The sequence below is a fragment of the Benincasa hispida genome, chromosome 3, assembly GCF_009727055.1.
Source record: "Benincasa hispida cultivar B227 chromosome 3, ASM972705v1, whole genome shotgun sequence".
In the NCBI taxonomy this organism is placed as follows: domain Eukaryota; kingdom Viridiplantae; phylum Streptophyta; class Magnoliopsida; order Cucurbitales; family Cucurbitaceae; genus Benincasa; species Benincasa hispida.
The window spans coordinates 26,320,968-26,336,201 of record NC_052351.1 but is presented as its reverse complement, the minus strand read 5'-3'; the positions used below and the strand labels follow the sequence as shown (position 1 = coordinate 26,336,201).

General features: G+C 35.6%; 2 protein-coding genes across 4 annotated transcripts; one reads left to right on the top strand and one right to left on the bottom strand.

Moving 5' to 3' along the window:
• The first annotated feature begins 5,059 nt into the window (after nt 1-5,059).
• LOC120073394 (HVA22-like protein k) lies at nt 5,060-9,192 on the top strand. The gene is made up of 8 exons (XM_039026233.1): nt 5,060-5,312; nt 5,778-5,836; nt 6,084-6,181; nt 6,686-6,737; nt 7,144-7,207; nt 8,315-8,410; nt 8,605-8,677; nt 8,762-9,192. Exons 1-8 carry the CDS (start codon nt 5,280-5,282, stop codon nt 8,863-8,865), a joined length of 579 nt encoding a protein of 192 aa, XP_038882161.1. The 5' UTR covers nt 5,060-5,279; the 3' UTR covers nt 8,866-9,192.
• On the bottom strand, nt 9,116-13,640 carry LOC120073393 (G-box-binding factor 1). Of its 3 annotated transcripts, none has more exons than XM_039026229.1 (12): nt 13,268-13,640; nt 12,215-12,354; nt 12,087-12,134; nt 11,883-11,972; nt 11,683-11,772; nt 11,313-11,479; nt 11,172-11,229; nt 11,034-11,082; nt 10,728-10,954; nt 10,403-10,480; nt 9,541-9,666; nt 9,116-9,453 (listed from the first exon to the last, which is right to left on the bottom strand). In XM_039026229.1, exons 2-12 carry the CDS (start codon nt 12,272-12,274, stop codon nt 9,352-9,354), a joined length of 1,095 nt encoding a protein of 364 aa, XP_038882157.1. In that variant the 5' UTR covers nt 12,275-12,354; nt 13,268-13,640; the 3' UTR covers nt 9,116-9,351. The 3 variants fall into 3 exon arrangements, with proteins under 3 accessions (XP_038882157.1, XP_038882159.1, XP_038882158.1); XM_039026231.1 differs by lacking the exon at nt 13,268-13,640 and adding an exon at nt 13,089-13,184; XM_039026230.1 differs by lacking the exon at nt 13,268-13,640 and adding an exon at nt 12,827-13,082.
• Between the last annotated feature and the right edge of the window lie 1,594 nt (nt 13,641-15,234).

Sequence of the window (15,234 nt, the reverse complement as noted above, 5' to 3'; positions counted from 1 at the left end):
GCTGGGTCAAATATCTGTTTTACCCCAAGATTACGTCTTATTCCTCAAGTCCCTACTGATCTCTAATGAACAACTGTTTGTGATCCAATCACCAAATCAAACTCTCTAGCCTAGTGAGAGGGTAGGGCCCCTTTGTTCAAGACCTGGATTCAGTACTTGAGAGAACAACCTTTCTTCTATCCCTAAATCGGGTAGGCATGAACTCCGTCTTGCATCCTATGTCCCAAATTATCTATCTGGTCTTACCCCTGAAATGGGAGTCTTATTGAATCGGCGCTGTTGAGCCAACCCTCAACTATGCAAATTTAAGGGCAATCTCGAATAAACAGAAGTTCATAGTTAGCTCAGGATTAAGATCGAGTTACCTAGGTCATCTAGGTGAAATAGTTAGTCTTAAACAGTAAACAACGTTATAAAGTAAGAGTGACTTATTTCTTGGTCTTAATCTTATGCAAACTCATTGCATAGGATGCCCCCACTCCTCATGTCATAACATGTACGAATTAGGATCCTATCGTATGTAGCAATTTACAACTCTTTGTAACAATTACAGAGTAGGCCGCATCCAATGGTGTTATCATAATAAGGTACCCAACCTCATTCATGTACCATAGATCATTTTGACTATTTACTCGAACCCGATCCACTCTTATGTCTCTACATAAAGTTCAAGTACTCATACAATAGTCATGGGTCTTAGTTTATTGGATTTGGACTTTCATACAATTTATGAGATCAATAACAAGTATATTGATAATAGAAAATGTTTATCATTTTACAAACTGCGAGTTTTTAGGACATAAAACCCAACAGTCCCACTATGAGTAAACCCTTTTCGGGCTAAGAGAAGTGTGGTGCCACATTGTTCAAGCCCCAGAATCAGTACTTAAGGGAGTAATTTATCTACTTACCTTTCCTTTAAGGAAGAAGTGAATTCCGTCTTGTGTATCTGAGTTCCCAGCTCCCCAATCAGACGAATCCTCAAAGTGGTAGGTTTGAGTCGGCGATCTGGTCACTCGCACCCATGCAAATCAAAGGACCGCAATCATAGGCAGAAGTTCATAACTCACTCAGGATTAAGGTCATATTACCTATGGTCGTTCTAGTGAAATGAAAGTCTCTGTCATGAACGACGTTATATAACGAGACTAAACATTTTGTGGTCCGGTCTTATACAAACTCCTTTGTATAGAGCATCCCCGCTCGCATGTCTATTACATAAATAGTCAGGATCAGATCATTTGTTGCACTTTACAACACTTGTAACATCTACAAATCGGGCCACACTCATAGTGTCACCAGGATAAGGTTTCCCTCCTTTATCCATATACTACAGACCATTTAGGTTATCATTGAAAGCACGATCCACTTGTATGTCTCCATAATAATGTTTAAGTTACAACGATAACCAGGGATCTTAGTTTATTGGTTTGTGGTTAATGCAACTAAAAAATCTCATATTTCATAGACTGAAGTGAATAAAATATCTCATATTATAAATCACAAATATGTTTGTTCATACATATGTTTACAAACTATAGAACCTTAGAGATTTAGAGCATCAACCCCAACACTTATGTCATCATTCTTGATGATGGCATTAAGGATCCATTGACCTTTAAAAAGGAAATGAATGATGTAGACAGAAACCGTTGGATTAAAGCCATGGACCTCAAAATGGAAACTATGTAATTCAATTCGGTTGGGAACTTGTAGATCAGTCGGATGGGGTAAAACCTATTGGTTGTAAATTAATCTACAAGAGGAAACGAGACCAAGCCAGTATGATACAGACCTTTAAGGCTTGACTGGTGGCATAAAGTTATACCTAAAAAGAGTGGGTGGATTGTGAAGAAACGTTCTCTCCTGTTGCCATGATAAAGTCGATTAGAATACTCTTGTCCATAGCCACTTTTTATGATTATGAGATTTGACAGATGGATGTTAAGACAACCTTTTTGAATGACAATTTTGAAGAGAGTATCTATATGGCTCAATTAGGGGGCTTCATTAAATAAGATCAAGAGCAAAAGTTTTACAAACTGAAATGATCCATTTATGGGTTGAAATAAACTTCTAGATCCTGGAATATAAGATTTGGCACTGCAATCAAATCTGGCTTTGAACAGAACGTTGACGAACCTTGTGCCTATATTGATGACATTCTACTCATTGGGAATGATGTAGGATACCTAACTGATGCTAAACAGTGGCTAGCAACATAATTCCTAATAAAAGATTTGGGAGAAGCTCAAGTGGTTCTTGAATCCAAATTGTTCAAAATCGCAAGAACAAATCGTTAGTCCTGCCTCAAGCATCTTATATAGACTGCATAATTCCAAGAGGGGTATGTTACCTTTCAGGCATGAAATTCATCTGTCTAAGGAACAGTGTCCTAAGACACCTAAAAAAGTTGAGGATATGAAATTAATCCCTATGCATCAGCAGTTGATAGTCTGATGTATCTCATGTTGTGTACATGACCTAACATATGCTATGCAGTAGGAATTATCAGTAGGTTTCGGTCCAATCCTGGATATAATCATTGGGTTGTTGTTAAAAATATCCTCAAGTATCTTCGGAGAATGATGGACTATATGTTTGTATATGGTGCTTAGGATTTGATCCTTATAGGATACACTAACTCTGATTTTTAGACCGATATAGATTTGAGGAAATCAACTTTAGGATCAGTGTTCACTCTAGACAGGGGAGCTATAGTTTGGAGGAGTATAAAGCAAAGTTGTAGTGTTGACTTCACCATGGAAGTGGAGTACGTGGCTGCATGTGAAGCAACAAAGGCAGTAGTATGGCTTAGAAAGTTTTTAACCGATTTAGATGTAGTTCTAAATATGCATCTGCCTATCACCCTCTATTGTGATAACGGTGGTGTAATTACAAATATTAAGAACCTAGAAGCCATAAGCGCGGGAAGCACATTGAGTGCAAATACCATTTCATCAAGAAGATAATGCATCAAGGAGACACGATTGTTACGCAAATAATCTCAAAAGACAACATTACTGATTCGTTTACAAAGGATCTCACGACTAAAATGTTTGAGGGTCACCTAGTAAGTTTGGGACTATGAGTTATGTAAATCTTGTACAAGTGAAAGAAGTCGTAGGTATGTGATGACCTAGTTTATTGTATTTATGTTATTTTTTCACACTCAACATTGTATATATGTAACCCCATTGGAGTTTTAGTCCAAGTATTGTGCTTCGCTAATGGTCATGTCGATTAGGTCATATAGCAATAAATCAATAGGAAGGAGGATATATCGATAAATTGATATCAGTTAATCGGTAGCAGTAGAACTGTAATATAGTCGGTATTAGTAAATGCAGTAAATTTTATGAAAATGTGTTGTTTGCTAACTGAATTTCTATGGAAATCAAAATTTCTAAATAAACAATGGCACAACCTTGTTACAAGATTCCCTGGAAAGAATGGTTTCCAGCACAATATATGGGTCTATGAGGATGCTGTTGGAATTTGAAAAGAAGTGTCCAAAGTTGGAGTTTGAGACCAATGAGGATGTTGTTGAGGTCTTACTTGTATATTACATTGAACTTACGATCATGATAAAAGACAAGCACACTTCCGTTGATACAACATTGTTCCTTGATGTTGATGATGTCCGCCATTCTAATAGCATGAATTAGGGGACTATCTTGTAGGAAAGAACACTAGGAGGTTTGCAGAGAGCACTTGCTGGGAAACCAAGTATGTATCAAGACACCAGTGCAGTTGACCCATCCTATATCGTAAAATTCAGCCTTCTGGCTTTCCACTTGCCCTACAGGTATGTCCACTACTGTTATGATGCATCTTCGATTGATCATATTCATTATTATCATACACCTGGACAATTATTTGCATAGGTTTGGCTTGAAATACTATCAACAATCGATGGAGTTGCTGGGACGAAGATAAGTAAAACCACTATTCCTTGTATTATGAGATGGACTTGCGTCCGATCTACACTACAAAGCACGCTTCAAAAGAAGGTGTTCGAGTGTGCATCGGTTAGTTCGTTACTCAACGTAAATTCATTTTACTATCATATTCTAATTCTTACATTTTAATTCATTGGTTAGTTCATTACTCAACGTAAATTCATTTTACTATCATATTCTAATTCTTACACTTTAATTTGCATGATGGCAGACTAGAAATGGAATGAATATTTCTGTTTTGACCGTCTGCTATTTTTTCTTTCTTTTGTCATCAATATTTAATTTTGTGGAATTGCATGAGTATGAAGGAACTGGTAAATCCATATGCATGAGGCTTAAATAGACAACCACGTTACAGTTTTCCTATCGACGGAATATTATAGCGGTAGATCGATAATCGTAGCATGAATGTGGTTATAACAAGAATTTGAAAATTCAACGTTTGGATAGATGAAACAAAATAAAATCGATAAAAGCATTGGGATCTTAACCACTATTGATTTCACCGTAATAATCGGTAAGACAAAGAAAGGGGGTTATAAAATTGTTAAAGCGGTCGGAATCATTAGTGATATTTCGAATAACCGGTAGATCGATAAGACAAAGAAAAGGGAGTTATAAAACTATTAAAGCGACTGGAATCGCTACGGATACTTCTATCTATAAAGTAGTATTGCCTCATTTCAAAGGGCAAATGACATAAATTGAGACAAATATAATCTTGCCAAATATGTGGATCCTAATTCCTAGAACATATTCAAATGCAATTGGATTAAGCACCTTCCCAAACTCAATCAGATTATAAGATTTTATTACGGATAGTACGCTAGACCCCACTTTTAATTACAATTAGGGATGAACATATTAAATAAATTTCAAAGTAATTCGATGGGCCCACAAAATGAATTGTGATTGATTTATACAAATTTCTCAAATAAACATGGCCTAAAATCAAATTAAAACAAAACTCGAAATTTATTAAAAAAAATGACATCATGAAATTTAAAAAATTTAAAATTCAGAAATAAAAATATAATATTTCAGAACTTAGGGATTAAATGAAAGCTCGACCCAAAAAAAAAATAATAATAAGGATTAAAGATATTTGCCCCTTCTTCTATGTTAAGAATTTGCGATAAACCTATTAGCAGTTTTTGACGTATTTCTACTGATCGGCATCCATTTCCTATACCATCCATTAGTTTTTCACTTCAACCGCAACTTTTTTCTTTGGATTTTGGAATCGTACTTTGTTTTCATGAATTTCTCTTTCTTTTCGGTGAAGATTTAAGCAGCGACTTTGCATCCAATTGATCAATGGCTCTTCTCGGCTCCGCAATTACCAACGAGGTGCAATTTCTATTCCCTAATTCGGTCTTCTTTTCTGATTATCTCTGTCTGCTTGATCTTCTTCGGCTCTCTCTTTTGATTGTTCGCTAATTTAGGAAAACCCTTTGAAGAATTTGTTTAACGTCTTTCCAGTTAGTGATCGGATGGAAAGGTGTTCGTATGTTTCACTTTTAACGATCTCCTATGTAGGATTTCATTTTATTGTGGCGAGTTTTGTTTGGCAAGGAGGAAAATCACTTGAACTCCATTGCCGGAAGCTATGTGTTTTAGTGGCAACGTTGAGATGGAATTAATCGTCTTTTCATTCGCGTTTGTTGAGCTAAGGTTAGGGATAGAAGTTTGAATGATTTGGTGCAATCTTTAGAAGGTTATGAAGAGTATTCAAATGTAGTATTAATAGTTTTTTGAGAAGTCAATTTGCCTGAGAACGTGGCAAATATATGATATTTGGGATCTTTGATGCAGGTTGGATTGCAGCTGCTCCTGTATCCCCTTGGTTCCAATGTCGTTGTTCGTACGGCATGGTAAAGCTTCGACTTAAAAACTTCTTTTAACACTTGGTCTTATTTGTCTTAACGCTTTTCCTAGTAGCGCTTGTTCAACATATTTTTCATTTTGCTCTAAGAAATATACTAGTGGGAGATGCAAGTCTGAAATCTACATAAGGAGAATATGTTTCAATTGGACTACTTTTATAATGTTAGCTGTATTTATGGTATGAATCACCTGGTCTTATCTACTGGTTTTCATTGTGCCTTTTGGCTTGTTTAGCTGTTCTGTAGGTATTGTCTTACCTGTGTATTCCACCTTCAAGGCAATCGAGAAGAAAGATCAAAATGAGCAACAGAAGTGGCTTTTGTATTGGGCAGGTTGGGGAAAGATCTTTTCAGTTTTCTCCTTCGTTGATTTTTGTTGTTTAGCTTCTCAAAAGAAATGTTTTTATTTTCAGCTTTCTTGATTTTTATTTTCAAACAATGGATTGGTTTTTATGTTGTGTCATGGAGAAACATGAGAGCGCTATCTTGAGCATGTATAACTAGAACAATGTAACTAATTTAGTCTGGCCTGTCTGTACTTGTCTTACTATATGCGCTGAATCAATTTCACTGACGTGGCAGATCATAAAACATTTTTTTTTTTTTTTATTCTACTAATAATTTGTAATGTTATATGGCTATTAAAATGTCTGTAAACATAAGCCTCTATATTCTGTCTAATGTCCCAGCACTCAGCATTATGGGTGGAGGAAGGATGTGTATTTAGATACTTGAATTGTTGCATGAAATCTTTGTTACCTTTCAAGAAATTCTAATGTACATAAGCTTCATGTGACATCAAAGGCACTAATCTTTTCTGTATTTGTATCAATACAGCCTATGGATCTTTCAGCCTTGTTGAAGTGTTCTCAGACAAACTTCTTTCATGGTATCATTCTTTTACAGTTTTACATTTTCTATTTTTTTTCCATCTTATGTACATGATTTTCAGTTTAAAAGAAGCATATATAAGGTGTCCTCCCTTATTAGTCAAATTTAGTGTCCGTCGAGTGTGGATCTTGTTGATCAGTGAGCTCTTTATGTATGAAAATTTTGTTCTTGCAAGTTGCTAGCATAAATTGGAATCCTGTCAACTTCAAACACATTTCTTCTTTTAACCACAAATGATGGGCAATAACTACAGCTATTAGAAAGATTGAGCTGTATTTCTGTACGTTGTAAGTTGTAAGCTTTGTTTGATTGCCGCTAAATCTTGTTATAGTTTAGTCCTTGATATCAAGTACTAGTAGTAGGCATATCCGTGCAGTATATTTTATCTGCTGGTGGAATTGCAGGTTTCCAGTGTACTATCATCTGAAGTTTGCGTTTCTTGTTTGGCTCCAGCTCCCGGCAACTGATGTAAGTATGGGTTTCTGAATTTCTAGATTTGATTTTCTATAGGAAACAAAAGTCTGGTATAATCACAAACCACTTGATTACAATTATAAAAACCACAAAGGAGGTTAGATCTTATACAGTTGTCCTTCCCGCTGCCTCTTTCTTTTATCGACGATAATGATTATTATGATGCTCTTTCTTTTATCCTATTTTTAAGACCCTGTCAATTCATCTTCTGTTTTTTGAGATGAGGAACTCAAATTCTATTGATGAGAAAAGTATACTACAAAGTGGGATAAGGGAAGTATTTCAAACATACCTTGAGAGAATATACCAAAAAGAACCACGCAATCCGTAGCCTCCCAAGTTTCCTCCGTCTCCCCTTTACCATCAATTGTTCGATAGTTTCTTTCGAACTATAGGTCTAATCCACCTGAGAAAAAGTCGTCGATCCCATTAATCTATAAGGCCTTGCTTTTTGTTCTTTAAGTGGTGACCAGAAAAGTATGTGTTTTAAAATATCCTTGTGTCCAATAGGTCATCCAATTTTAAAAGTGTTTAACAAGTAGACAATTTTGAAATTCATTACCCTGTTGGACATAAATGTTTGGAGACTTTTTTTTTTCTTTCGACACTTTTTAAAGTTCATAGACCTATTAAACTCAACCTTAAAAGTTGAAGAATAAACTTGTAATCCATCCTTGCTATCTTTCAGTTTAAGGCATTTCCACCTTTCATCCTAATAGTTAGTGTCATGTCTGCTTCAACTTGTAATTTAACCTTTATATGGTCTACATATTACGGTTTACTGTTAAGCTCAAGCTACTTGTTTGTCACGCGTATGGTTAGTGCTACAACCAGTCCCCTATTAAAAATGCCATAAAAATACAATTGAGCTGTGATTGTACCCATTTAGCAGAGTAGTAGTCTGAATTCGGAGAGTAGTTACATTTGTGATGCTTTTGACCTTTGAGGTTGCTTTAGATTTTATTGAAAACAATATAAGGGCCTCAGCACTAGGTAGGTTCCACTCATCAGACGTCAACAAATCCTGTTCAACGTGTTCTGAACCATTACTCCATATTCATCTGTTGCGTTTCAGCACTTATTGTTGCCTTTTCTTTTCAGGGGGCAAAGAAATTATACACGAGCCACCTGCGTCCTTTCCTGCTGAAGCATCAAGCAAAAGTGGACAGGATTTTGGGGTCTGTTTCTGATGAAATGGTAACTCCTCCGTTTTACAGTTAGTCACCTTTTGCCTTCACAGAAATATTTGACCTTCAAGCGCTTGTAAAACATCCATTATATGCTGTCTCATACAAAATTAAAGGATTCCCTATGTTCTCTAGTCCCTAACAATACAATTTCCAGATCCACGAGCAATTTTAAAGCGGTCATTATCGTTTCTTCAATTGCAGGTGAAAACCATCAGCAGACATCAAGCAGAAATTCAGTATTTTAGAACAATTGTTATGAAGATAATGGGATCAGGTAAACACGTAGGAATGTTTTTGCTATTTGATTAGTTTATTAATGCATTTTTTTTTAACATCTTTTCTCAAACCACTGGAACAGACGAACGATCATCAAGACTTGGAACAGCCAGACCAAATGGGGCTGGAAGACGCCTACAAATTGAGGATCAAAACTCAGATACAGAGTCCGATCTTGATGATTAACTTATTTTGCCTACAATTTCTATTCGTTGATGTTAATTACCACAATATAAACCCCCGTTCCTGGAAGTTCGTATTGGTAGCTGCTTGTAAAAATTGAGTCCTGGGGCTCTCAAGTGTCGACCAACAGTCCTTCCCCCCCCCCCCCCCCACACAATAACTTCACTCAAAAGTGTAAACTAATGGAAGCCTTAGAATAATTTTTCATAGTAGATCATCAAGTTCAGTAATTGCAACAGAAAACTTGTAAGTATTTGTAATCAATCCTTAGAGTATCGTTCCTATGCACCAGAGGCTTTCACGGTGCAAGTGAACCACCAAGTGAAAAAATTTCTTTTATAATGTTACAGTTGTTGAAACAGGGTCAAGCGTATAGATTAGTCAGAAAAATAAAAATTTCTATATTCCTAAGCAAGATCATAAATTCGAGTTAATATGGTTTCTCTCCCACCTTCCAGAATTCATAGCTTTTGAATGGAATTGATGTTCTTAATCCTTGCCCTCACCGCCTCGAGATTGAGCAGGCGGCATGGCGGTCCCTTTTTCAAAGTTAGCTAATGCCTCTGGCCCGCAAAATCGTGTCAACTCTTCCTGTTCCACAGATTAAAAAAGAGTTCAATATAGAGAGGATTTGATTGCGTTAATAACAAGCATATGAAAAGGAGAAGAATATTTGACCTTGATGGAACTATTTTCTGATGTTAGCTTTTCACATTCCTCGGAGAGCCTTTGTAACTCATCCCTAAGAGTACGGTTTTCGTTGTTCAATGTTTGCACTCTTGCCTGTAGTTCTTCGCACTCCGCCTGTCATTAACAACAGAATTTGACAAAACCGGAGATTCTGATGCTCACAAATGATGGAAACCCATATTTTTACAGTAGTAGAATCCACCTCATTCAATGAGTAAAGTAGTACTCATGGTTCAAAATTTTCTCAAAAACTACTAATTGTGACTACTACTAGGCCTTGATGATCCAAATTTGACGTCATTCAATTATATATTATATCGTTTTAATTTCATAGACTTCACACCGATTCTGTTATAGCATTCAAAGAATAAGATAAGTACGATGGAAAACCGTAGAACAAGAAATTTTTCCAGTTCACACAAGAATGTGACACATCAAAAAGTGGCAAAAAAAATTCCAGTTTCTCCACATCTATATGATCTGTAATTGTATTTCGCACGGCTGATATCAATCATAAATACTATACGTCTTAAACTTTTCCATGAATATTAATGAAAAAGTCCAGTAAATAGAATATGCCATTTTCTGAAGTACAAAGAGACTCAAGTCCAAAGAAATAATGTAAAAGTGATACTTGACTAAAATGTCTTGAAGTTTTCCATGGATATTAATGAAAAAGTTCAGTCAATAGAATATGCAAAAAAATTTCTGAAGTGCAAAGACTCAAGTCCAAAGAAATAATGTAAAAGGGATACTTAACTCACGGGGAGAAAGTAAGAAATGACTCGCATAGTAAATGATTGATATATTCTTACACAATATGAAAGTTAACATACGTGAGAATGCATACCTGCTTACGTAATCTCGACCTCCTAGCAGACTCTCGGTTAGATTGCTTCCTTTTCTGTCTTTTTAGCTCACGTTCGTCCTACCAATTGACATACAAAATTGAAGAATTTCAACAAAAATTGTATCAGGGTATCCGAAAGTAAAATACTGACAGATTGAGTGTATAAAATGAGAAACGAACTGCTATGGGTGGTATGTTTATCGACATATTAGACCAAATTTAACAGGAATAAATAAATCCATTGCCTCTATAGTTTAAGAACTTCAAAAGAATATCATTATAAAGAGAAGTCTGAGAGTTTATTTCAGGGAGAGAGAGCTCATACTTGAACCCATTGTTCAGGCATCACACCATCACGACCAACCATCGGTACTGAAACAATAGCTGAGGAGACGGCATTTCCTCTCACCTTTCCAGCCCCTGGAGCTGGAGTGGTGGTATTCCACAAATCCATTCCCATGTTCAGATTAGTTCCATGAATGGAGGTGATCGGTTTCCCAGTCACTGAAGATTTGGCATTTGGTCCACCCGTGTTATTTTGTGCATTGGCTCCTGAAAATTGCAGTTCATTTACAGCATTGATAGAAACATACATGAGAAGTCCAAATTAAACTAAAGTTGAAAATCATACCATCTGCCAGCATCTGGTTGAAGCTTCCTTTCTTATTTGCAACAAATTCCTGAAGAAATGGGAATACTCTCACTAGTACAATGGTATCGTAGTAGTACAACTCAGAAGATTGAAAAACTTGGAGAAAAAGGCACATACCTGTTGGTTAGCATTCTCATCACTGCCTTCTGATGAGCCCTCGGTGCCACTTTCAGCACTGTAAAATACCAGAAATTCTTGATCACACGAGGTTGATTTAAAAATAGAATACAACCTACACCAAGCCTCAAGTTAAAGCACCTTTGAGAAGCACCATCATTTCCAGAACTTGAAGCCACCTTTCCACTCTCCCCGGTCCTACCACCACCTGAAGCAGTATTTCCTCCCTTGGATTTTTTTGAGGCCCTTTCTTTTCCATCAGGGGACTTTCCTTCATATTCTGCATTAATTGGTCCAGAGCCAGGAGTCTACAAGCGAAACACAACTATATCAAGAACCAACTTAAATCCTTCTATTCTATTCTATTCTATTCTAGTGAGTTGTGTGGGTATTTAAGAAGGAATGATCAGGCAAAGAGCATATGATATTAATATGAAACCATAATGAAAAAAGAATCACTGATTTGAACATGAATAAAATTCACTAGCCCATCATGTAAAATGGAGATTACCACGGTGATATTGGGATGGGCATAAACTCCTCCAGGAGGATATATAGCTGGATAAGGTACTGGAGTCCCATAAGGTGGCATCAAAGGATGCTGGAAAATGTTGACACAAAATTAAGAAAATAAGAACATCATTGTCCTGTCCTCTCTGGACCATATCAAACCCCATACGACTTCTTGAGACGATAGATAACTACAATTACCTGACCTCCCCAGAGGTAAGGGTGGGGAGTTGGAGAAGCAACAGTAGATGCAAAGAAGGGAGGTGGAGTAGCACCAGCACCATAATAAGCCTACAAAATAGGCTAAACTTTGAGACGGCAGTATTCATTGAAATCTTCGTTACTATTCTAGGTGTTTAATGAATTCAAAAGGCAATTAGCATGAAATCAAAAATCCATATCAACCTGCATTGAACTTGACCAATCAGGATATGAAGGTGTTGGAGCTATTTCCTGTGCGTAACAAATCAAAGAATATCAAGACATGAACAACTTGAGAATAGAACTGGCAAAAGGAAGGAAGGTTATACAACCTGGGATGAAGAGGGAGGTTTGGAAGTTTTAGAAGGCGTGCCCTCTTCCCCTGTCCCCATCAACCAAAGCTGAAACCAAACCACTACACTTCAACAATTTTCGAGTTGCAGTCCTGTGTCCTGATGATTCTACGACCAACCTGATAATCAGTTACCATGAATGAGAGAAATACACTCGAATTGTTAATTTAGGAAAAACAACATAGTTTCATTCAATAAGTACGTTGTGCAATAACAAATTCATAGTTGGACTGGTACACTACCAATCTACAGAGTTAATAAGATGCAATAGGATGAGGATCATTCAACACCGTGGAAGTAAAAATAGACCATATCTATTTATATTGCAGTAAATCGGATCATATACTAGACACCAGATTTCCAAATAAGGATCTGCTTCCTGAAATTAGTGAGCATTCCAATAGTCTCACTCACCCCTTTAGACGCCTTATCATGATTAACTTTCTCTAATCATAGAAATTAATGACATCCTGTTCTCAAGGTTCCACTCTTTCATATCCCTAATTGTAGGTTCCATCATAAACGCCGAAAAATAATGCGTCGATCATTAAACCCCAAATGGGAAATCTAACACATAGTACCTACACCTACCTATAAGAACACAGCTTCCAATCTATTCCAATCCCAAAACACATGGGTAAAATCATTCGAACAAAACAAAAAAATTTCCCTAAACGTAGAATTGGATATAAAATTGCAGCGGAGAACTCCATTAATCGTCGAATTAAACATCGAAGGGCACATATCGTGGGGGAAATTGATGTCATCAAGTAAAAGAAGGGATTGGTGAAACGAAAAACACTTGGATTGAGAAATTGAAGTAAGAAAAGGAAGTTGAATTGAGTCGAGAAACCACAATAAGGCCGAGATAATTTCGCATCCCAAGAATCAAGTTCAATTCGAATACAATAGACAGCCAGATGAGAAGACATTAACAAACGAAACAAAAATTAAGACCAAATACGACCAAACGTTTCAAAACACTACGTGTCTGTGTAGGAAGAAACTAAAACTCTAGAGAGAGAGAGAGACCTGCTTTCATGGCGCAAGAAGCTTTCAGAGGAATGATGTGGAAGTCCAGGTGGAAGGCGTGTCTGTATGTAGGTTGTTGACTGGAAGATCAACGGTTGGGAATTGTGGATTCTGGACCTCTCGAAAACCAAATCCAATCTCTGCGGCTCAGAAAAGAAACCACAAACTTCTCCCAGGACAAAACCTAGTTACTCTGTGTGTGAGGGTGACTGTGCCGGTTGTCGGGAGGCGGCGGCGGCGGGACGAGTAGAGATGCAGAGTACGGCGGAAGAAGAGGGTGGCGCCACCAGTGGAACCGCCTCGGCCAACGAAGAAGGCTGCGCGTGGTAAAACGGAGAGATGGGGATCGGGTGTGACGGTTTCGTTATAGGATAACCTGAGTTGAGTTTAATCGAACGGTCTTCGGGTTAGGGTTTCGCCAATTGACACGTGCGAAAAGATCCTTCCAGCTGTCCACGTTTTACTGGATCAGATTTGTGACGAAGCCGAACTTCGGTGACTCATCATGACAGCTAATGGATAACCTTAAATCTTGTACTTTTTTTTTTCTTTACATTAATCTTCCTAATTTCTTTCATCTAATTTATTCTCATCTATTTCATATTTTTAAAATATGAAGTTTGTAGAATTAAAATGTTGTTACTAAAATATATATATTTGTAAAAAGAAAAAAAAATTGTAGTTCAATAATAATAGGATGAAGGATCTAAATGGGAGATTATTAGTTGCTTGTTAGATACAAAATTAATTGGTTAATTTATCCAAAGGAAATTGAAAGGTTAAAAATTCATTAGACAAACTTTTTTTCTTTTTTTTTTTTTAGAAAAGACAAACAATTTATATTTCTCTATAATATATTTATGGTTTTTGACATGTGAATCGAAATAAATTTATTGAATATAAAATTAGGAAGTTCAAAAATTGAAACTTTATGTTTTTTAAGTACCGAAATTTTATAAGTGAATTAGTTTAACTTATAATTCACTTGTAGGCACAATTTAAAATATAACGTATTGGTTTAATTAGGTCAATGGAATAATGCTTTAAAATATGTTAATATAACTAAGTAGGAATATTTTTTAGATCTATAAAAAGTAACTTACTTTAAATTTAGACCAATAAACACAAACGAGGATTAAAATTTATTAAAAGACAAAAAAAGGTCAAACTGTATGTTATTTTATTTTTAATAATGTTTTGCTGGGTTTCCATTGCATATTTATTTATCAAAACAAGCAAAACTGAAATTTGTAATAAATAATTGGTCGTGTACTGTTCGAATATAAATAATGTTTTCACCAGCAGCCATCAAATCTGATTAATGCTACGCCGAAATTAAATAATTTTTAAGAATATGATGAAGTGCTGACTGTAAATAGATGCATAGAAGTAGAGTCATGCATTAAATTTTGCCCAATATCGACATTTTTATTTATATCTTTATATCTTTATATTTTTGACATTGATATAATATGTGATCTGACATTTACAATATATTAAAAAAAATTAGGAAACGTGAAAGAATAAATAAAGGGAGATTTTCAAAAATAAAATAAAATAAAACTATTTACATAAAATAGTAAAATTTTAATTTTCTTTCGTAGAGGTTGATAAAAACTGATAGAAGTCTATCAATTTTTATCAATGATAGAACTGATAAAAGTTCATCACTGAGAAGCGCTAATAGAAGTTGATCCATATCTATTAGTGTTTTTTTTTTTTTTTGTTATTTCTATATATAATTTGATATTTTTTTTATCTATGAAAATTTTCCTAAAAAAATGTCACTAATATAAATAATAAACATGTTAGCTTTACAATATTCTTGAAAAAAGTTAAAAACAAAAAATTCAAAAAAATATTTAAACTTAATAAATAAATATTATACCGTTTCTAAACAAGTTAACATGTTTATTATTTATATCATATTCATATTAGTATTTTTTTTTAATGTTTTATAGAATTTT